This window comes from Procambarus clarkii, chromosome 83, assembly GCF_040958095.1.
Source record: "Procambarus clarkii isolate CNS0578487 chromosome 83, FALCON_Pclarkii_2.0, whole genome shotgun sequence".
Classification (NCBI taxonomy): Eukaryota; Metazoa; Arthropoda; class Malacostraca; order Decapoda; family Cambaridae; genus Procambarus; species Procambarus clarkii.
The window spans coordinates 1,562,236-1,586,305 of NC_091232.1; the positions used below are offsets into that span (position 1 = coordinate 1,562,236).

Consider the following 24,070-nt stretch of genomic DNA (forward strand, 5'->3'; position numbering starts at 1 on the left):
TCATCTAGTTTAGAGAGACATTACAAGCGGGTGAGAGTTCTCTAGAGATAATGAAGACTTAGGGGCAGCGAGCGTCGAGATTGGTTTCCTTCATTATTACAGAGCAAGAACAACCGCAGGCAAGCCTACAAGCACTCATTGCTTGCTCCTCACCACCGCGCCCACCACTGTAATCACCCACGACACGTGACCACTCTGACACACTAACTATTACCAACTAAACGAGAAACATTTGGGCAAGACAATTCGCCAATGGATCGCTTGCTAAATCAAAACGCACTCAACCCAACCTAACGATACATGAGGCTTTAAACGAGTCGTCTGAGAAGCTCGTGTTCAAGTTGACAGTATCCCATATATTTAGTGCATGCTGGTTAATATACTGACATTATCCAAGCAATTGTAAATATACCATTATGTATAAGCACTAAGAAAAAACACCATGAATAGTGAAAATAAAGACAAGGAATATATCAGTGTAAACACTGGCATTAAGGCACAATTTACACGTACTAGGAAGAGAAACTCGACCAAACTGAAAGCCAAGATATTAGTGACAAACCGCTCGAGAAACTTTCCCCAACACCCGGAGTCGTGCCTCTGGCGCCACTCACCACACACACCACTCACTCACACTGCTCCAACACCACCCTCACTCACACTGCTCCAACACCACCCTCACACACACTGCCTCAACACCACCCACCACCTCTTCCTCACAATTGTAAACTCCGTGAAAACTTCGATGGCTTTGACTAACCAGAAACGTTTAAGCCTAAGCCACTTAACTAATCTATCAAAGCCGATGATCGGGAAACGTTAACAATACGATGCAATAATTTTGACTAAAACCGGCGAAAATATGACGGATTCGTCGACTACGTTAAAATGTGAGTTCATGAGAGGACAGGCGACGTCAGCCACCACCACTCAACACATCGTAGCCATCATCCAGCCCGGCCTCCTAAGGTTCCCCAACGCCAAGAAAGTGTCGTACTAAAGTGCTCTTACTCTAACATACAAGAGGATCCAAAACAGAAAACGGGACACTGTCAATTTCACGAGCTGCTACCATATTGTACTACGACAATTTTTGGTCTTAAATAAGAGTATACGTCAAAATGCGACGCTTAGTAGGAGGGCGGGTTGAGCCAAATCCTGCGCTTGTTAAGTAAACAAAAAACCAATGCTTTGAAAAAACCACGTTAGCACCATTGCTCTACCTTGCTGTTTACGATTCCAATCATAGCTGAGCCCCACAGGCGCTCTCCTGCAGCAGGGCCGGGTACTGCATGCCACGGAGCAGCTTTTCCAATCCTCGCCGGCCAACTGTGCTTTTCCCAACCCTTGGCTACCCCGCTGCCTCTACACGACTTCCTCGTCCATATAGACAGGAGTCTGATCAAGCTGCCATTGTTGTTGCACTGCTGATACAGAACTACTGCCACCCAAGTTTCGGCACTCCACCACCCACCTCTTAACACCAACACCGCTCTACACTTATAAATAAATCTAAAATACAGTTGTAGTGAAGTGGCAGGCAGCTAAAACGAAAACACGGAAGCGATGTTCATACCCCAGCACGTCCTCCTAAGGTTTCCCAACGACAAGAAACTGTCGTTCTAAAGTGACCTCTCCTAACCTACCAGAGGACCCAAAACAGAAAACGAGACAGTACGTCAATTTCGCCACCATTTTCTAGTACGACGATTTTTGGCCTTGGGTAGAGTACACGTCAAAATACGACGCTCTATTATGAGGCCGGGTGGCATACTCAGGGGTCAGCGACCCCTCTGTGCCTCCAGACCCAGCAAGCTACTTGCCCTCACACAGTATCGATTACAATCATCGAGGCTGGTGGTAACGGCGACGACCTGACATTCCAACCACTCCCACCACCTGCCATCACCTTCCCTGTGAAGCATTCTAATCTGGTGACAACACCTTGTGACCACATTTACTTATATAAATGTTAAAATTTCATATTTTATAAAAATGAACGAGACTCCCCGATTGTTTCACAATTATGTTGTATACAAATTAAAATCAGAATATTTTGGCAATTATGTTGTTACATAAGAGAATACTGAACACAATCGACTTGAGAATGGTCCAAGACGGTCCGAAACGTCGTCGTCCCTTTACTTTCTAGTGTGTGTGGTTTGGTCAACATACTTCAGCCACGTTATTGTGACTCCTCGTCTGTTATACTGGACACGCCCCCCGCCCGTGGACACGCCCCCCGCCCGTGGACACGCCCCCCGCCCTCTCCAAACGGGAAGAAAGTGGCTCCAGTTTTCACCACACTAATATCATAGAACAGTGAGTAGCTGAATAAAATATTTATAACGCTTAATTTTGCGAGCACTGAACAAGACGATTACCGAGGAACCGACTATTGCAAATTAACTATTTGTCTCTCGTATGTGCTAGTTACTTGAACAGCTTGTTCCAAGTGTACAGGTGTGGGACTGCTGACGGAGGGAACACGGCCGAACACCTAACAAGACCACCCTCCGCATAGGTCATCGCTACTCTAACCCCAACCCAACCTTTCGTAGAGATGACTCTGTGTGTGTGTGTGTGTGTGTGTGTGTGTGGTATGTACAAACAACCCGTTCTCGCAAATTTAATAAGTCAATATTGACTTATTAAATATGTGCATAGGTGACATACTAAACATAATAGATACCCTTAAAAAGATTCATAGAAAACACCGACCTTACCTAACCTTGTTAGTATCTTAAGATAAGCATCTTATTGCTTCGTAATTACAATTATTACCTAACCTATAATAGGTATAGGTTAAGTAATAATTGTAATTACGAAGCAATAAGATGCTTATCTTAAGATACTAACAAGGTTAGGTAAGGTCGGTGTTTTCTATGAATCTTTTTAAGGGTATCTATTATGTTTAGTATATCACCTATGCACGTAGTTAATAAGTCAATATTGACTTTACGAATTTGCGAGAACGGGTTGGTACAAAATATGTCACTATGACGTCATATTGTTTATATATGATACGTACAAGATGTGACGTCACTATGTCGTCATAATGTTAATTCCGGCACAGGCTTTGGATAGTAGATACCCAGACTGTGGGGCCTACCCGCCTCTCACACACCCGGGGCACAGGTCCCCTGCACTATTCCTACATCACTCGTATTCTTAGTCTAACATGAAATGCGTTCTTACTTACGGCATCTTCTGTTGTATTATGAGAGGTAGGCGAGAGCGAGCTACGACTCTCCCCTCAACTGCCTCTCATATTCGCCTCTGACTGTCCCCTTACATTCCGCCTCCCTACCCCACCACCACTCGTCTCTACATCATTCTTCACCACAAAGTAACAACTAATCCATTAATGGGCAATACAGACGGCCGGCAAACTAACACGTCTAAAATAAAAGAGCACTACTTAGTTTGAAGGAAACAAACTAGACTGTTTCCTTCAAGGAGTGCCGGACCAACCGGACTGTGGTGGGTATGTGGGCCTGCGGGCCGCTCCAAACAACAGCCTGGTGGACCAAACTCACAAGTCAAGCCTGGCCTCGGGCCGGGCTTGGGGAGTAGAAGAACTCCCAGAACCCCATCAACCAGGTATCAACCAGGTAACCAGGAACGACAAAGTAATAACTAGAGTAAGTACGAGGCCTGGCTCCTGCCAGGGCTCCACACAGACGTGGAGGCAGCTGTTCCCTGCCAGGGCTCCACACAGACGTGGAGGCAGCTGTTCCCTGCCAGGGGCTCCACACGCCTCCACAACCCAAGCTCACTCCCGCCAATATTCCCCCTCGCTGCTAACTTCACAAGTTATACTGAGTGTCCTTGAGATTATTCAGAATGGAAAACTTTTAATCTTTTCAAATTAAATCGAAAAATTAATCATTTAACTCCTGTTACAATGCCAAGCTGTAATTAATGGAGTGCAGCGGAACTTTCTAGGCAGGTGTGGTAGTATGACACGGTACACTAGGCAGGTGTGGTAGTATGACACGGTACACTAGGCAGGTGTGGTAGTATGACACGGTACACTAGGCAGGTGTGGTAGTATGACACGGTACACTAGGCAGGTGTGGTAGTATGACACGGTACACTAAGTCCACACTCTGGCCCTCCCCGCCAGGCACTGCCAGAGGGCCAGGAGCAGTGCCACCCTCCACAGTCTGCCACCCACCACCACCACTTGCATGCTATCGTCCGGGTCACTGACATACTTATCACCCTTTCCCTAACTGACCCCAACTCTCCACACGTCTCCACTGCAATGCAGGCTTGTTCTTTACGACCTGATATTAACATTAAAACTTTTGAATTAACGTTAGAGTTGTGTGACAATAGCTGAACAGTGTGTGTGCGTGCGAGTGTTGCAACCTGGGGGCCCCCTGCCCCTACGCAAGCTGAGAGCGCGCCACAGTTCTGGCTCATGATCTAATTGGATAATGACCTCCGACGAATTCATCTTTACTTTTTGTTGCAGTATTGAAATCCAGCGCTATTATTGGTGGGAGTAGGCAACACTGTGTTCAAGGGTCGTGCACAGGTAGCGCAACACCTCAGCCAACACCTGCAGTCGGCGAGGCGCACAACACCAACCCTGATTCACAGCCACAAGCGTCGTGCTTGGCTCGCACTCAAACCTGACGCGCACACATGATTATCATGCCACAAGTTCACTGTTGCTTGCGCGCCACCTGGATATATTAGTGTTGCTTGTGTTAGTAGTTCGTGAACACGCTACACTTTGCTCCCTACACCACGGTTATAAACTAATCATGGCGTGGACACGCGGCGCCGGTGTGGCCAGCGTTCTCGGCAATGTTGTCATTCACGCGGGAACCTTCCCGGAAGGGCGGCTCGGGGCCTGGACGAGAAGCACAGAGCCTGACACACCCTCACCACGGCGTGCACAACACTGCACAAGCGTCCCCGCCTCTACCCCCACACCGCCAGTGAAATCTTACAACAGACCCTTCGGCAGCCACTCCCTCCCTCCCTCCTCCGCTTTCCCTCCTCCTCTCATATAGTCTCCTTTATCTTCACATACTTCTGTTATTATTCCCATACATATAGGACCACCGCTCCTACTGTTTGTACAAATTTCGTATATGGGAACTAGAAATAAGAACATAAGAACAAGGTAAATGAAGAAGGCCTATTGGCCCATACGAGGCAGCTCCTATCTATAACCACCCAATCCCACTCATAAATATGGCCAACCCGCGCTTGAAACAATCGAGGGACCCCCCCACCACCACGTTACGCAGTAATTGGTTCCACAAATCAACGACCCTGTTACCGAACCAGTATTTACCCAAGTCTTCCCTAAATCTAAACTTATCCAATTTATACCCATTGTTTCGTGTTGTGTCTAGTGTTGATACTTTTAATGCCCTATTAATATCCCCTTTGTTATGTCCATTCATCCACTTGTAAACCTCTATCATGTCACCCCTAACTCTTCGCCTTTCCAATGAATGCAAGTTAAGCTTTGTTAATCTTTCTTCATATGAAAGATTTCTAATTTGGGGAATTAACTTGGTCATCCTACGCTCTACACGTTCAAGTGAATTTATATCTATTCTATAGTTTGGCGACCAAAACTGAACTGCATAATCTAATGGGGCCTAACCAGAGCAAGATATATAACTGAAGACCACCACCAGGTGCCTTGTTACTAACGCTTCGATTAATAAATCCCAGTGTCCTTGCCTTATTACGTAATTTGTAATTATTTCGTAATTTGCCTTATTACGAACATTCAGGCATTGATCCTTTTGTTTTAAATTTTTACTTATCATAACTCCCAGATCCCTTTCGCAATTCGACTTCGCAATCTCAACACCATCAAGCTCGTATCTTGTAACTATCATCATTATCTAGCCTCAGAACTTTACATTTATCAGCATTAAACTGCATCTGCCAATCTTTTGACCTTATCTAATCTATCCTCTTGAGATGTATCTTATTATCTCGGTAAACTTGGCATCGTATATTCCTGTATGATCTATTGCACTAAAAATAATGTATTGTATCCTCAGTGTCAGTCTTCAAGTCTCGGTTATATCGATACACTTCAAGATGACAACACTAACAATCACTCCTCCCCCCCCACATATTGTATAAACAGGACAGGAGCCACGCTCTCTTTAGTAAATGGGCCACATTCTTAAACGTGGTGCGCCTACTCAAGACCAGAAGCCGGATTCATTAAGCTGTAACGCATCAACTCAAGTAACCTGTACATCTTGTCTTATTCAAGACAGCGTTGCATACATTTATTAAAACAGTATGAGTGCGAAGCGCTAGTAGGTTGTTTATAATAAAACCCTTGGGTTACAAAGTTTCCAAGGTCATAAACCGTTTAATAAATGTAAACAAAGCCAGATTTAAGGAAAGATGAACAGGTTTCTTAAATAGTTGTGTACATGCTTAATGAATCCTGACCCAGCTCCAGAATCTTCTAAATGATGAGAATCCTAGTTTGATGATTGCTCCTATGTAGGATACCACTAGCCTGTATCCTAATAGTGCTGCGCTATTAGGATACAGGCTAGTGGTAGATGGGCTAGATCCAGGCTAGTGGTAGATGGGCTAGATCCAGGCTAGTGGTAGATGGCCTAGATCCAGGCTAGTGGTAGATGGGCTAGATCCAGGCTAGTGGTAGATGGCCTAGATCCAGGCTAGTGGTAGATGGGCTAGATCCAGGCTAGTGGTAGATGGCCTAGATCCAGGCTAGTGGTAGATGGGCTAGATCCAGGCTAGTGGTAGATGGGCTAGATACAAGCTAGTGGTAGATGGCCTAGATCCAGGCTAGTGGTAGATGGGCTAGATACAAGCTAGTGGTAGATGGGCTAGATCCAGGCTAGTGGTAGATGGGCTAGATACAAGCTAGTGGTAGATGGCCTAGATCCAGGCTAGTGGTAGATGGCCTACTCTGATACTGGATGACACAAGCAGCATTCCCCTTCCAGCATAATGTCAGCCCCGTCAATGCCATTGATGTTGTATCCAAACAGCGCCTTACGAAGCAACATGTACTTCCAAAATATTTACAATCATTAATTAGGTTACGGTTCATTTGTTAGACGATTCCCCGGCCTTGTCCTAAGGTATTTGCTTTACGTTTTCCAAAATGGCTGCTTTTCAAAAACTGCGTTGACATAAACCTTATTATTTACCAGTAAACAAATGATGCAGGCTTATTAACAACCGATAATCTCTTCAATCTAAAAAAAAAAAAAAAAAAAAAAAAAATTACACGAAGAAAAACACCAAGATGGCTACACTTTATTTGAGGGTAACATTTGGTCTGAGAGAGCTTTACCAACGTGCACATGTTAATAAAGCTCAATCGGGAGAAATGTCATGTACAAATAAAGTTCTATCACATCTTGGTCTTTACTACGATGCAAGCACGTTGTGTTCTCTTCAACCCAAAGACATCAACAAAGGGAGGACTATTCAACCTCACGCATATCAATATACGATACTACAAGGTTCCTCTCCGCCATTATCTGTAGACTGTGGTAAAGCAGTCGTCTACAGACTGGAGCAGGTGAGGATTCAACCTTAAACGATTCAAGCTTCAAGCTGATAGCTTAGCATCACTATCAGGGATGTTATATATGACTCGTATGATGCCAGAGAAAATAAATACATTAAACCAATTACGATTATATACACAATCATAAAAATACTACAGAAACAAAATACAACAAACAAATGCTACACATGCTAAACAAACTCCTGCCGTTCACATCATCTCTCTATCTGGACAAGGTGTTCAACAGTGTCTAATTGTGTTGCATATTAAGGTCTTGCAACATTTGAGGCATTTATATTATATATATATTATACATATATATATATTATATATATTGTATTACATATATTGTATTATATATATTGTATTACATATATTGTATTACATATATTGTATTACATATATTGTATTATATATATTGTATTATATATATTGTATTATATATATTGTATTATATATATTGTATTATATATATTGTATTATATATATTGTATTATATATATTGTATTATATATATTGTATTATATATATTGTATTATATATATTGTATTATATATATTGTATTATATATATTGTATTATATATATTGTATTATATATATTGTATTATATATATTGTATTATATATATTGTATTATATATATTGTATTATATATATATTATATATTATATATATATAATAATTATAGTAGTAGTAGTAGTAGGAGGAGGAGGAGGCAGCGTAGCCCGTGCCACCTCTTGGGTGGCTTAATCTTTATCAATCAATCGAGGCAGCGTAGCTTTCAACTGAAGGATGAGCCATGTTAGCAGTCTATGAGAGGCTTCAGTGGTTAGAGTAGCGTCTGACGACAGTTGGAGAGGGGTACACAACCGACATTTTTCTGGTACCATCATCTAAGTGAAGGTTTTAGAGAAACCTACTGAATTTTTTAAGGAAACCTTCTACTGAAGGTTTTAGGGGAAACCTTCTACTGAAGGTTTTAGGGGAAACCTTCTACTGAAGGTTTCCCTAACAGAGATGAAACTTGGCAGCAGCAGATCAGTAACTCAAGGTTAGACGTAAAGTTAGGTCAACATTTTGAGTTAAGAAAATTTCCTTTTTAATGTACCAAGAGCCCAAGATGCTGAGGTGACGCTACAGCATCGTATGAGAGGAAATATTCTAACCCAGCGTCCAAAAATTATAGTACTAATGACCACTATTGCTCGAAAGTACAAATATGAACTGTTGCACTTGAAAATATCAGTTTTGTACTATTGGTATACATAATATATATAATTGCGTGTCTAAGTACCGAGTGGCACAGTACCCATGAGTAACGTCCACTCAACGGTACTCTTGGCTACTGTGCTCACTGTGAGGCGGAACAGTACCTCTACAAACTAACCAAACCTGTCCTAGGCTGAAACAAGTAATCCTAGATTACACACAGAAATCACAATAGCGTGATGCATCAATGAACAAGTAATTTGTTAATTACAATCATGTACTAAGATTTAAGTAATCCTAGCTCTAATATACGCCATCTTTGACCTAATTTAATGTAAAACATGTGCTATTATAGGCCTTGAAAAGTTTAGATTTGGTTGTTGCCGTGTTCCTCGTGCCCTCTACAAAATTAATAGTACAAAAGGTTAATTTTCTTGGATAGAACAGTTCATATTTGTATGTTCAACCAATAGTGGCAGCAGGTTCTATAATTTGTGCATGACTAAATATTCTGGGCTAGGGTAAAAAAAAAAAGAAAAAAAAATATACGTCGAGGTAAATTAACTGATTAGAACTATAAATACCTATTTTAGACAATAGTAGACCCTACAGCCTAAGTGAATGGAACTATTTTAAACCTTAAGAGAATATAATCCCCAAATGTAACATTTGTACATAGGTTTCGCCTGAAAAAACTTAGGCACAAACGACACTTGATAAAGCCATTATCAGATCTAATGTCATATACAAATAAACCTCTCTCTCATCTTGGCCTTCCTCTACATCATAGGCAGCACCTTGTCATCCCTCCAGCCTTAAGACGCTGCCCAACTTCTTGTAAGCGCCCTTGGCACTCACCAAGGTCCAGATGACAAGTCTGATGCAACTCATGCCTAGGATATTAGGGGGAACAGTGTTGTGGGTAGATGATGATGTTTAAGATTCGTTACCTAGAACAAAAAGTTCCAAGTAGCACGGGCTATGGTGAGCCCGTAGGTCGGTAGCGAGATACACTACCCATATACAGACACCAGTAGTCCACATCTGTCATTCCATTTCGGCATTAGTGGAAGTTGTTACTTGAATCTTTGGCAATGTCTTCCACACTGCCAATTTACGTCAAAAATATAATAAACACTGCTTTCCATAACTACAGATTGGCATTATAAGCCTATGATGATAGGCCTGCCTCAGTAGCATACTCGGCTTGTAAACACCACACACTGGCTGCCACAACTTAACACACGTCGTTATACGTAAATCGTCTATTTTGCAAGTACTGCGTTTCAAATAAAGAAGTGGTATTTTATAAACAATGGATGATAATTAATGGTTGGGACATGCATCTACAGGGATGAAAAATATAAACATTGTGTCAAACTTTCCAAAACAAAGTTTGTTTCATTTTCTAGTTAGCCATTAAAAGCTTCTTCGGTTTTCTGTTAAACATTTCATGGCAATAGAAAACGAAACTTGTTGTAATATACAAATTTAAATCAGGTAAATACGTTAATATAGATGCGAATTCTAAGGATAAATACATTACAAGACCGTTCAATGGCGAGAAGCAGGAGGCAGCACTGACATGCAGACTTCTTAGGAGGTAAAACTTGGCATACTTCTTGTTGCCAACTCAGGAAGCAAGTTGAAGATCCAAGATCACATGCATATGAGATACAGCTCAAAATTACACCAAATGTTGTGTGTTTAGTATCAAATGCATATTAGTGGCAGCATTATGTACAACATTAAGCATGCAAGTCTAACCTTGAGTTTCCCTTAGCAACCTAGTAACTTTTGGAACCTTCCTAGTAGTGTGGGTGCCGGGGAGGGGTGGGGTCGAGCCGGCGTCCAAGGGGGCAGGGGATTCGTCTGAAGTTGAGGCCCAACCTAAATAGCAACCACCACCACCACCACAGCCACCACCACAGAAAAATGAGGAGGGGAAGCACTATGTGAGATTGCTGAAGTCAAAATATTAAAATACGTATTCTAAATTTGTCTTGTTCCTCAATTACATGATATTTGTAATATGTTGTAGTTATAAACCCCAAACAGCAACTTGTGTATTTTTATCCATCAACACCTATTCCCTAGGTTTACATTTCATAAAATACTAACATTTCCAACGTGTCAACTTACTGGTAACGGTGATTGACCTCTCGGGGTCGTAGCTGAGACTCACAGAGCCTGGCACGACTGTATCAGACTCGTTCTGATCGTCGACCTCATCAGAGTCCGTAAGGTATATCGGGTTGATCTGATACATGTCCCTGAATGTCCTAAAACTATAATCCACCGGATTCACTCTCTCGGGGGTGGACTCTACACTGCCCTCGAGTCTCAGCGCTCGCAAACCCTCCGCGACGTCACGATGCAACTTCTCGGGCAACATTTCCTCAACTTGGTACGACTCGTAGGCTAAGTCCGGGGCATTGTAGATTGGGGAGGCAGATTCTTCACGGGGAGGAGACCGGGATCGGGATCTAGAGAGAGACATTTCATCCGAGCCTTGAACCCCGGAACTGGACGCTGGCGAGGACCCGGGTAACGGGGAGTCGTCCCGTGCAGCATGATGGTCGTCTGCTGGCACCCCACCCACTCCTTCCTCCCTCGTGTTGACACCTGGAGGTCGGGGTCTTTCACGTTGTAGCCGAGGGCCGACAATTTCATTAATCCTTGACCTAATGTCTTGGGAGTTTCCTTCACAGTCTCCACATGCATTTTCCGGACTCCTTTTCATGGTGTTCTTCAATTCGGGTTTCATCTGTCCGTCAGCTTCCACACCCTTTTTCACGCCATCATCTAACGAAACACCCCCCCAGTCATCACTCAACAGTGGTGGCACACACAGCTGCTCATTACTACTACATAAATCCCCTTTATTCATATCGTTACCTATAACAATTGTTGTCAGACGAGAGGCGTCAGTAGCGTTACCTGGACCACAAGAACATGGACCCTGGTAAACAATTTCGTCAGAGATCAGTGGTGAGATCTTAGCATCCTCGCCAACGTTGGCAAACGTTAAACCACTCGCTCCCGGAGAGGAAGGACTCTGCACATAATCACGAACCCTTTCTCTAGCGTTGCAACTCAAACCATCTTTATTCGACTCTGATTCTGAATCAGTATCATATGCATATACAAGATTTAATCTTTGTGTGCCTACAATATCTGGGAAAGAATGAACGTAGTCAAAATGATCACTTACATTATCCGTACATAAACTAGGTTGAGCATCGCTGTAAGCGTGGTCTTCACTACCACTTGCGCTGATTACAAAGGAACCACTATTTTGTTGGAGATCGTCAGGCTCGCCTTTGTAAATGGTGGACAAGTTTTGTGAATTACACTTTTCCGCGCCACTTTCTGACCTGGCCGTCTGCTCTCTCTCACTGATATCAGTTTGATAAAGACTGGCTTCCTCGCTGGATTCACTATCAGCAACATATTCGGTTAAGACCTCTAAAGGCGACGCCACTGTACATGCCTTGACGATATAAAAGTCGTCGCTCTCTGCTGGTGAAGTGTCAGATGAGCTGTCGTCCCCACTGGCCCCAGTCACATGGATGGCCACACCTGGCTGGTCTTCAGGGTCGGTGGGGGTGACGCTCTCACCATCCTCACCTCTCACCACTCCTCTCACCCCGGGCAATGGTCTAGTTCCTTCTTCACAATCGGCCCACTCGCTCTCCAAGCTCTCAGAGTCTGTGTTCTTTACAGCAATGACGGTAAAGCGAGAGCAAGGGGTGTCTGCTGCCACCAGGGGAGGGGTGTCTGCTGCCACCAGGGGAGGGGTGTCTGCTGCCACCAGGGGAGGGGTGTCTGCTGCCACCAGGGGAGGGGTGTCTGCTGCCACCAGGGGAGGGGTGTCTGCTGCCACCAGGGGAGGGGTGTCTGCTGCCACCAGGGGAGGGGTGTCTGCTGCCACCAGGGGAGGGGTGTCTGCTGCCACCAGGGGAGGGGTGTCTGCTGCCACCAGGGGAGGGGTGTCTGCTGCCACCAGGGGAGGGGTGTCTGCTGCCACCAGGGGAGGGGTGTCTGCTGCCACCAGGGGAGGGGTGTCTGCTGCCACCAGGGAAGGCGTGTCTGCTGCCACCAGGGAAGGCGTGTCTGCTGCCACCAGGGAAGGCGTGTCTGCTGCCACCAGGGAAGGCGTGTCTGCTGCCTCCAGGGAAGGCGTGTCTGCTGCCTCCAGGGGAGGAGTGTCTGCTGCCACCAGGGGAGGAGTGTCTGCTGCCACCAGGGGAGGAGTGTCTGCTGCCTCCAGGGGAGGCGTGTCTGCTGCCTCTAGGGGAGGCGTGTCTGCTGCCTCCAGGGGAGGAGTGTCTGCTGCCTCCAGGGGAGGCGTGTCTGCTGCCACCAGGGGAGGCGTGTCCACTGCCACCAGGGGAGGCGTGTCTGCTGCCACCAGGGGAGGCGTGTCTGCTGCCACCAGGGGAGGAGTGTCTGCTGCCACCAGGGGAGGAGTGTCTGCTGCCACCAGGGGAGGCGTGTCCGCTGCCACCAGGGGAGGCGTGTCCACTGCCACCAGGGGAGGCGTGTCTGCTGCCACCAGGGGAGGCGTGTCTGCTGCCACCAGGGGAGGGGTGTCTGCTGCCACCAGGGGAGGCGTGTCTGCTGCCACCAGGGGAGGCGTGTCCACTGCCACCAGGGGAGGCGTGTCTGCTGCCACCAGGGGAGGCGTGTCTGCTGCCACCAAGGGAGGCGTGTCTGCTACCACCAAGGGAGGCGTGTCTGCTGCCACCAGGTCTGCACAGCCCGCTGCAACATCAAAGACGCACAACTTGCTGTGAGACAATGTTAATGGATTTCCATGTTGAGCTTTGAACGTTTGTGTCTTTTCTTTCCAAGTTTTCCCGCGCACAAGTTTTGGCCTCTCGAGCACGTGGGCAGGTTTGACCACTGACTCCGCCTTTGCTTCTCTCTTGTTTTTCTTACCTTTCTTTTTCCCACTTTTCTTTCCGCTTATCTTCTCCTTTTCCTTGCCACTTTCTGAATTACCAATACATTTCCCATCCTCTGGGACGTCGGGTGATGGCGAGAGGTCCCCAACCTTATTACTCACACCACCTTCCTCTGATGTTGGGCTTAGGTGTTCCGTATCCGGTTCCGTTACTAACACCTTGCCATCGCATCCTTCTGTGGTCTTCTGAGCCTCGCCCTCATTTGCTAATAGTTTCTCACTCAAACTCTGAGGCTCGTCATCACTGTGGTCGGAAGTGCCAACACATTTGTCTTCACACGGCACTAGTTCGCCTTCAGACTCTGTTTCCGAGCCATAAGCAGTAGCAGATTTTTTATCACGGCATTCATAGCCTATGGAGACCTGAGGTGACTGCTCCCTGTCTATTGGCGCCTCCTGAGATAGATACCTTTCTTCTGAGACGAGATGTCCCTCTAAAGTCTCAGTATCAGGAGTCGACTTCAGTTCCCCTTCTACTGTCTCTTCTTTAGCATTAACAATAGGGCTGACAGACGGGTCTAAAGGCGGGGCCTCGTTTTCTTGGTCATCCATAAGAGCAAGAAAGACGGCTTGAAGATCCTCCTTAGTGATGAGGTCGTCACTGTCGTCACCGTAATCGTCCATCAGGCTGGGTTCTACCACAACTGTGTAGTTCACTGGTCCCACGTGTTGCCACGCCTCGTCTTCCAGGCTCCCATCTCCACCAATCAGACGAGGGATGTCACCAACAGTTCCAGGAGCACTGCCGCGAGGTTCCGTCTCCCATTTATCATCTTCGTTCCCTTCACCATTTTCTTCCTCAGAGCTGTCAATGAACGGTATAACATTCCTGCCATTGCCGCCGTCGTAGGGTTGTTTGTAATTTAATTTAACATTACTAACACTTACAACACTTGCCGTCAAGCCACTGGCATCGTTATCAAGTTCTGGTGTTCCCTCTTTCCTAAATGGTGAAATACTTTCCGAATTTGTGTGTAGTTTTTCCGATTCACTGATGTCGGGTACATTCCTGTGATGAGCATCCTGATCTACACAGGCATAAGCAGGAGAACAGATGAATGAGGTACTGATGCTATAGTCTTGAGCGTCGCCTGCTTCCCCTATGTGACCCCACGGCACAGCACCATCTCCCACATGAATAAAATCACCGATACCTTCCAACTGTAACTCTCCGTCACAATCAATAAGATCTTCATGATTAATGGTATATTTCGTCCCACTTGTCTCCGCCTCACAGTCACTGATGTCTTCCCAACTCTCAATCACCTTCTCCTCCTTGGCTTTGCTGTATTTACAATTTTCACTAATACTGTCGAGATCGAAGGTCACCCTCAACCCTTTGCCGGACTTTTTCTTATTTCTAGATCTGGGCGCCTTCAAGACACCTTTTCCATTCACAGATGCCAGGTGGCCTTCTGTGGCAGGTGTGGGGGGCTGGGGTGGAGTGACTGGGGAAGGGGGTTGTGTGTTGTTGACTGGGAAAGAGGGGTCGGCCTGGCGCCTGCCCTCACGGGCTCTATCTCGCCTGGCCGCCATCACCAACGTTCACTGACAAGAGGTCACTTCACAACAGCAAAGAGGCTAGCCTCGTTATGTCAAACTTAACACTGGTCAAAAACCACTACACAATAATATCACTGATATGTCTAATGGAAGATAATTTCAGTCTTAAAATTACATCCTTTTTTCCGAAATTCACACAAATTAAAATTTATATTTCAGTAATGTGTGAATGTGAATACGCGGCACTGCCACCAGCCCTCGTGTTGCTGAGGATGACCCAGTGTGAGGAGTGGTCTCCAGGGGCCTGGTCGCCAGGGGCCTGGTCGCCAGGGGGCCTGGTCGCCAGCAGCACACGGTAACCTGCTAGCGGGCACGGTGACGACACTCACCAGTCACTGTTTATAGCCTCCCTTCCAACTAAACTGTTTACACTTGGCGTGGCCGGATACAGTTTGGGCCCCGGTCAGGCTGGGGGGAACTGACGTGAAGGAGATGCTGGGGTGCTGGCTACGAGCACCTCTGAGTGTCGTCCTTACTGCGCGTATATTAAAACACCGCTGAGTAATAAATGAAGAAGAGAGAGACGACACTAGCGAGGTGTTGAGGGATGAGGTGCAGAATGAGACTGGATTCGCTATACAGTGTGGGGGGCCAGTAGCTGAATGGGAGGGATAACATTAGCTATCCCACGTGGCTGTGACACAGGTGGGGGGTCAGGGAGGGAGGGAGGGATGGAGGGGGGGGGGAAAGAGTCAAGGAGGCGGCACACCTCCCAAATGTCTTCGTTCACCTCGCTTAAAGTTTTGTTCTCTCAGTGACGTAAGAAGCCTTGAACGCAATTGCGACACTAAATTGTGGGAAATGAGTTACTATTATTATCAAGTATAATAGAGAAACACAATCTTGTACTAGCAGTGAACACATGTCATAGGCCAACTACTTCTTGACACATACTAGTTTTCTACTAAGTCACTGTACACAGGAAACACATTATTCTGAGTTGTGGTCACTGTTGACACGTTGACGCCAGGTGTTGAGTTGACCAGGTGCTGGCACAGTGGTCCCCAGGTTGTGGCACCTTCCACCAGAGCCACACTGGGCACCACTGGCACCGACTAGCCTCTCTCTCGTGCGTGTGTACGCGCGCGCCAAGTAGCTAGCCCGAAGAGGCACAGCCCGTCTTGTTTAGGAAGCTCAAGTCCCCAGCAACGTCTGCCACCGCTGATGCACCCCACGAGCCTCACGCCACTGGTGTACCTCACACACCCAAGTCTTCTAACACTTATCTTCCTCTCATCACTTATCATAATTTTACCTCCCGTCACAAAATATTGGTGACAATCTGGTTTAAACAAAAATGTGTGAGTAGATTGAGATTATATCTGGATACAGGTTCAGTACCGGTGGCCCACGTACCGTAGCACCCGGAGAGCAACCCACACACTACCACAAGAACGTGTATGAGGGCACAGTATAAACGCGCGAACCACCACCACACGCTAACACGGGTTCTGGCCAAGAGAGGACTGAGGATTCAAACGATGGCGGGGTAGGAGGTGGGGAGCAGGGGGATGGGTGCCACTATTTCTGGACAAATACTTGCTGCGTATCGTCACGCTGCGGGTTAATGTACGGTTCACGCAGAGTTAGTCCATGCCGGAGTATTCACACAGCCTCTTGGTAATTTAACAGCGATAACTAGATGTTATTTCAGTGTACGACGACGATGATAAGATATCGCGCAGTTGGCACACGTCTCCGTTCCCCCCCCCCCTCTCCTCCACCCACCCAGCTACGCTTACGTCACCACTGGTCCACTGAGGGGTGCCAACTTCCAACTTACAGAGTCTCGTTTCTTGCTTAACACTGCAATACAATATATGCCTTACAAACACACACTTTATATCATTTGCTGAAGAGTAATATCAGAGGGATGCCGGATATGACACTGCTATACTGAGAACTATCATTTATTTAATAGTCTCTGCTCAGCCCACCATTTTCTTTGTTAGCATCCGGGCTAGTTTTTGTCTTGCAAGCTACATGCTGATACGTTTACAAGCAACCACAATGTGTGTGTGTGTGCATACATACATATATATATATGCAATAATGATAGTACTTATAACATCGAAAATAATACTACTGACGCTTGAAATAATCGCGCGATATTCAACATTCTTGAAACCGGAATTGAATTGGGAGGCAGCGTGGTGGTGGTGGTGGTGGTGGTGGGTGGTAGTGTGGTGGTGGGGGGGAGGCAGTGTGATGGTGAGGGGGAAGTAGTGTGGTGGTGGTGGGGGAGGCAGTGTGGTGGTGAGGGGGAGGCAGTGTGGTGGTGAGGGGGAAGTAGTGTGGTGGTGGTGGGGGAGGCAGTGTGGTGGTGGTGGTGGGGGAGGCAGTGTGGTGGTGGTGGTGGGGGAGGCAGTGTGGTGGTGGGGGAGGCAGTGTGGTGGTGGTGGTGGGGGAGGCAGTGTGGTGGTGGTGGTGGGGGAGGCAGTGTGGTGGTGGTGGTGGGGGAGGCAGTGTGGTGGTGGTGGTGGAGGCAGTGTGGTGGTGGTGGTGGGGGAGGCAGTGTGGTGGTGGTGGTGGGGGAGGCAGTGTGGTGGTGGTGGTGGGGGAGGCAGTGTGGTGGTGGTGGTGGGGGAGGCAGTGTGGTGGTGGTGGTGGGGGAGGCAGTGTGGTGGGGGAGGCAGTGTGGTGGTGGTGGTGGGGGAGGCAGTGTGGTGGTGGTGGTGGGGGAGGCAGTGTGGTGGTGGTGGTGGGGGAGGCAGTGCGGTGGTGGTGGGGGAGGCAGAGCGGTGGTGGTGGGGAAGGCAGTGCGGTGGTGGTGGTGGGGAAGGCAGTGCGGTGGTGGTGGGGAAGGCAGTGCGGTGGTGGTGGGGGAGGCAGTGCGGTGGTGGTGGGGGAGGCAGTGCGGTGGTGGTGGGGGAGGCAGTGCGGTGGTGGTGGGGGAGGCAGTGCGGTGGTGGTGGGGGAGGCAGTGCGGTGGTGGTGGGGGAGGCAGTGCGGTGGTGGTGGGGGAGGCAGTGCGGTGGTGGTGTGGTGGGGGAGGCAGTGTAGTGGTAGTGTGGCGGTGGAGGGGAGGGAGTGTGGTGGCAAGGAAGGCGCTCCACTTATAATGATTCACAGGACCAAGTTACAGTGCCGCTCTGGCTGATATTTTAACTCGTGCTTTCACCTCCAGTCACCTGTGAACCACTCACATTGCAAATACTTAATTTTAATTCAGCGATAAAATAATCTCTCTCTCTCACACACACACACCCAAGTCAAGAGATGAACGGCAAGAAAGTGGCGCCAAATGGCAGCTTTCTAAGATCCCTGATAATCTTATTTTGACTTTGGTAGTCACGATCGCGCAGGTCTCCATCGATATCGAAGAGATTACAACCACAGTTCAGAACCAGGATGTCAGGGTTGAACACACTGAATAAAGCTATCAGCAAAACCTGACGTAGCCACTCAACAAGTCACTGCATACAAAACTCTACTTCATTCTCGGCTTCCATATTGTGGATGGACCTCACGCTTCTCTATCACATTCAGAATGCAAAGATCATAATTTCAAGTATATAAATAGATGTCGCCTAAAGACATGCAACAACTGCGTCTTACACCCGAGTTGAAAGATCCCGTAACTTGTACTAATGCTGGAGATTGACAAGACACCCCTACTCCCTGCTGTGTTATAATTACTGGCCGAGGCGTCTAGACTGGGTACAGTCACTCCTCCTACCAGTAATAGTTCATGATGAACAGAAAACGGGGGCGTAGGGAAACGACGACCCGCATCTTCCTCTCCATTTCCCTCCCTTCGGCACGGCCTCGCTTCCTGCACGGCCTCACCCCTTGCACAACCTCGCCTCGCCTCCTGTACAGCCTCGCCCCTTGCCTGCTCTCCCCACCCAGGCGCCCCGCCAACGTTTCCAATACGCTAGTTTAATTTACTACACCAGATGTGTAGACCTGGTTGATACCTGGTTGATGGGGTTCTGGGAGTCCTCCTACTCCCCAAGCCCGGCCCGAGGCCAGACTTGACTTGTGAGAGTTTGGTCCACCAGGCTGTTGCTTGGAGCTGTCCACAGGCCCACATATCAACCACAGCCCGGTTGGTCCGGCACTCCTTGGACCGTTAAGTACTTATAAACGCAATAAACACACTTGAGAGAACAGTGTAAACATCAAATTCACTTTTCTTTAACATCCGTCAAACAAATAATAAATTTAACTGGAAAACGCTGGAGCCTCAAGATGGAAATCGACTAGTTTCCGCTGGAATTATTGGATCAGCGTAGCTGTGATGGTCATGTCTTGACATAAAAGTATGCCACACGGGTACATGCGGATGTACTCAAGTGGCTCTACGGTGCTGCAGCGATAAACAGCCCTGCCAAGGCCCTCGACCCCGGGTCATGCCTAAGGTGTTTTCTTTATGCTACGTGATACAAGGTTACCCGTATCCAGTCAAATGGGATACAAACCCACACTTGTGCATGTGTGAAATATATGTAAGGAATTTACACCAAGTCTTTCGCACTCTGACTACTTTTTGTCAAGGTTTGTGTGTACTTACCTAATTGTGTTTGCGGGGGTTGAGCTCTGGCTCTTTGGTTCCGCCTCTCAACTATCAACAGGTGTACAAATTCCTGAGCCTACTGGGCTCTATCATATCTACACTTGAACCTGTGTATGGAGTCGGACTCTGTGTGTGAGCACTCAGGAGAGAGCGAAAGACTTGGTGTACATTCCTTACATATATTTCACAAATACACAAGTTGGGTTTTCATCCTATGTTATTATGTCTGTGAGAAGACATTACCATTACTTATCCAATCAAATCTTAGTCTCAATTAATACCTACGATTTTTTTTCATTATCACGAAACAAATTTTGTAATGGATTAACCGTCAATTACCTGAAAACAATTTAGAATTCATTTATTGCCAGGCTGCGGGAGTACAAGAACTCTCGAAATCGTCCACAGGCGACTGACAGGTAAAATCACAAAATGAGATTTGAGATGTCTGAAAAATGATCTCTAGCTGTTGAATTATAATTAAGATTGTATTAGTTGCTGTAACCTCTTATCACACAGCATAAACAATCCTGTATTGTTGAGTCAAGCCTGGCCTCTGGGAGTAGAACAACTCCCAGAACCCCATCAAGTAAGTGTCAAGCTGTCTGGTTTTATTCAGTGTGAGTACAAGCAGGTTCACCACATTGCGAACGTCTGGACATGGGGTGGGGCAGGCGAGGCAGAAGGCGAAGAACGATGTTATTCATCTGATCATAATATCAGAGATGCTTTCAGGCCAAAAAATCAGTTTCTGGTGCAATGGAATCCAAGGTTGTCTTTCCATCACAATAGAGTTTCAAGGTTAATGGCGTCAATAATAGGTTACAGGGTAGTCGGAAGGGGCAGTAATGGGTACAAGTTGATGGTGGCAGCAGCAGCAGCGAGGGGTTGGAGTTGATGGTGGCAGCAGCGAGGGGTTGGAGTTGATGGTGGCAGCAGCAGCAGCGAGGGGTTGGAGTTGATGGTGGCAGCAGCGAGGGGTTGCAGTTGATGGTGGCAGCAGCAGCAGCGAGGGGTTGGAGTTGATGGTGGCGGCAGCAGCAGCGAGGGGTTGGAGTTGATGGTGGCGGCAGCAGCAGCGAGGGGTTGGAGTTGATGGTGGCAGCAGCAGCAGCGAGGGGTTGGAGTTGATGGTGGCAGCAGCAGCAGCGAGGGGTTGGAGTTGATGGTGGCAGCAGCAGCAGCGAGGGGTTGGAGTTGATGGTGGCAGCAGTAAGAGATCCCAAGATTATGCCAATAACAGTTCCAGGACTGTCAATAGCAGCAATAATTGTCACTAGGTTGCTGATGGGAGCAATGTCATCTAAGGGGCAGTTAGTGGCTTGGTAATAGATGCCTGGAGACCAATAATACTGACTGTCAGAGTGGTTGTGACTGGCATGAATAGCGAGCACATGACTGTTGGTGCCAGAGTTGTCGTCTGAAATAATCCCTCGAGGGATTACTGGTCGCGGAATCTAACTGGTCTCTAACAGTTACTTCCTCCTCCCCGCAACACACTCGGTATAGCGGTACTTGCCAACAATTTGAGGGCAAAACAGGGAAAAATCTTTCAAGAGAATACTAGATTGTTTTCTTTAAGAAGTGCCGGACCAATCAGGCAGTGGTGGATAAGTAGGCCTGCAGGCCGCTCCAAGCAACAGCCTGTTGGACCAAGCTCTCACAAATCAAGCCTGGCCTCGGACCGGGCTTGGGGAGTAGAAGAACTCCCAGAACCCCATCCAGATACAATGATGCTCCTTAACACTGCCGCATTCATTCACAACTATATCACCAAACCAATAACTCCCTATACCTTTCCTTGATATAATTTGGACACTCATTCCGGGAGCGTACATACATACTCATTCCACAGCAGGACGCACAACACTCCTAAATAGGAGGAAACCCCACTGGGGGTGTTCGTCCTTTCATTTGTACCTAGACATAGCTGGTACTCTTGTCATAATATGACAAGTCAAGATTTTATTGTGTACGCATTTTAAGTTGCATTCACTAACACCTTTTAATGGTTATAAGGCTGTAAACAATGTAAACTACGGCAAGTATTACGGCCGCTGTCCCATGTAAACTATAGCAAGTATCACGGCCGCTGTCCCATGTAAACTATGGCAAGTATCACGGCCGCTGTCCCATGTACACTATGGCAAGTATCACGGCCGCTGTCACAATCATGTTGCACGCGGCAATATAGTTGTTGACAAGTGGGGAACACATTCCTTAAACGGTATCCAACACCCACTCACGCCCCCGCACGTGCAGCTGTGTGTGCTACACTCCACAACACACACCAATACACACACACCAACATCTTTGCTCTTGTTTTTCCACAGTTTTCTAGTCCCACGGTGATTATTGCCACGCATGTTATTCCATCTTTCACTTTCTCTTACTCTCGTTGCTGGTTACCCCGAGGGCACACTTAACACTTGTCTGTGTAGCAGACACTGTGTACCAGGCACAAAGGAAGTCGGAAATTTGAACACATTAACGACTGGGTACAAACAAAACTTGGAGTAGCGTGCAGAAGGCCACGAGGTTCCACTGAGACTGGAGCAGGACCTTGATGCTACGGGAGTCCTGCACCCCGCCCTACCCAGGAAGGGCGGAGAGGGTGGGGTAGGTGGCACTAGTCAGCTCTATGAATGATCGTCTGTTCCCCACTCGAGTCAGTTGAAGGGGGCGATTCGACCCTGTCTCGACGTGCTTGATGGGGCTCTGGGAGTTGTTCTACTCCCCAAGCCTGGCCTGACTGCAGACAATAGTTCCGTAAAACTGTCACGCTAATCAATAGCAAGTCAGTGAACTTACAGGCTGCACTACCAGTCACATTTATAACAGGAGACGTGTGAACTTGCAATAAAAACACAGCAGCGGCCAGACATACCAACAACCGCCCCAGGAGCCAGGGACATGCCAGAGGGTCACTAAGCCTCCCATACACACAGGCAAGACTGGGGGGCACTAAGGGGCAGCAGGTGATTAAGGCATGACAATCTACGGGGTGTTAGGGGGTGAAGGAAGGTGGGAAGGAGGGAGGGGAGGGCGAGGCTCCAGGGGCGGTGGTGGTGGAGGTCTGGCAGCGACTGGGGGCCGGCCGCTGGTGTATGAGGATACCCGCGTGTTGCACTTCCTCAAATATTGATCGTCGCCACCACCTCTGCACCGCATGGCTACCGACACCGCGCTCCGCCCTACCACACCCACCACTTCCCACTCCTATACAAGGTAAATATACGTAGCTAATGGTCCAAAATGCAAGCGTAAATACCCATGTAAAACAACTCTATATGTACTTTCCTGAACAAAATTTACTTGACTTACTATATATACAAAACCACCAGGAAATTATAAATGGCAGCACATGTTTATCGCTTACCACTGGGGCGAAATGGTTTACTGCTCTCATGTTGACAACATTAAACGATAAACACAGCCAGCTGGGAAACACATTTTTTTACGTATCATGGCCATAAACGGCACCGTGATTTTTCCTGGTGTATATACCTGTGAGGTGATGGGTGTGGGCGGGGAGCAGGTGTGAGGAAGGCGTGGGTGGGGTGGCGTAGGTGTGGGGAGGGGGGGAGTGTGGTCATCATACAGGCTGGTGATGATGCAGAACCCCACCACCACCCCCCCACTCCCACACTCTGGCTCTCAACGTCTCTCCGTGCACCCACTCATCACCACCAGTATTGGGTTCACAACTGGGAACTTTTCTAGCTCACTGATTTACTTCAACTTACAGACACGCAGAAATTTTCACAACGTATTTGTAATATTTTGCCTGAAAAGGCTTTCAATTAATTGCCGTTTGTTGAGTCCTACGCGGGTCTTAAGCCTGGCTATTGGTTGCTATCAACACAATCCTTTGACTGGTATAGTTAAAATGTTATACAGAAAACATTCTTCCATCCATCCATCTCAGACACCTGAACATTGTTTCCATATACGTACCATATTAAATAGTCGTCTCTAAGTCCAGTCAGTCCTTGTTCACCGTCTCTACACCCCAGAGTATTTTGTAGGTTGTGATCATATCCCCTCATGCTGAGGTGTCCAGGACTGGGCCTCTCCGTCTGTGCCAAACTGGTTCATCGCTACACGGCAATGATGCAAGTTTATCTCGCAGACATTTAATTATTTATGTCCCAGGCTCAATTTCCGCCACATGACGGATACGTTAGGGAAAATTTGCTTTTACCTGATGCCTCTGTTCACCTAGCAATAAATAGATGCCGGAAGTTAGACAACCGTTATG

The 24,070-nt window shown here is 47.2% G+C and overlaps 1 protein-coding gene across 1 annotated transcript in view; it reads right to left on the minus strand.

The window, feature by feature from the left end:
* Positions 1-24,070, minus strand: part of klar (klarsicht) — a 336,442-nt gene that overhangs the window by 24,004 nt on the left and 288,368 nt on the right. Inside the window, exon 21 of the mRNA XM_069316171.1 lies at positions 10,526-10,648. Within this exon, the coding sequence (XP_069172272.1) occupies positions 10,526-10,648 (123 nt within the window). The remainder of the gene's footprint in view (positions 1-10,525; positions 10,649-24,070) is intronic.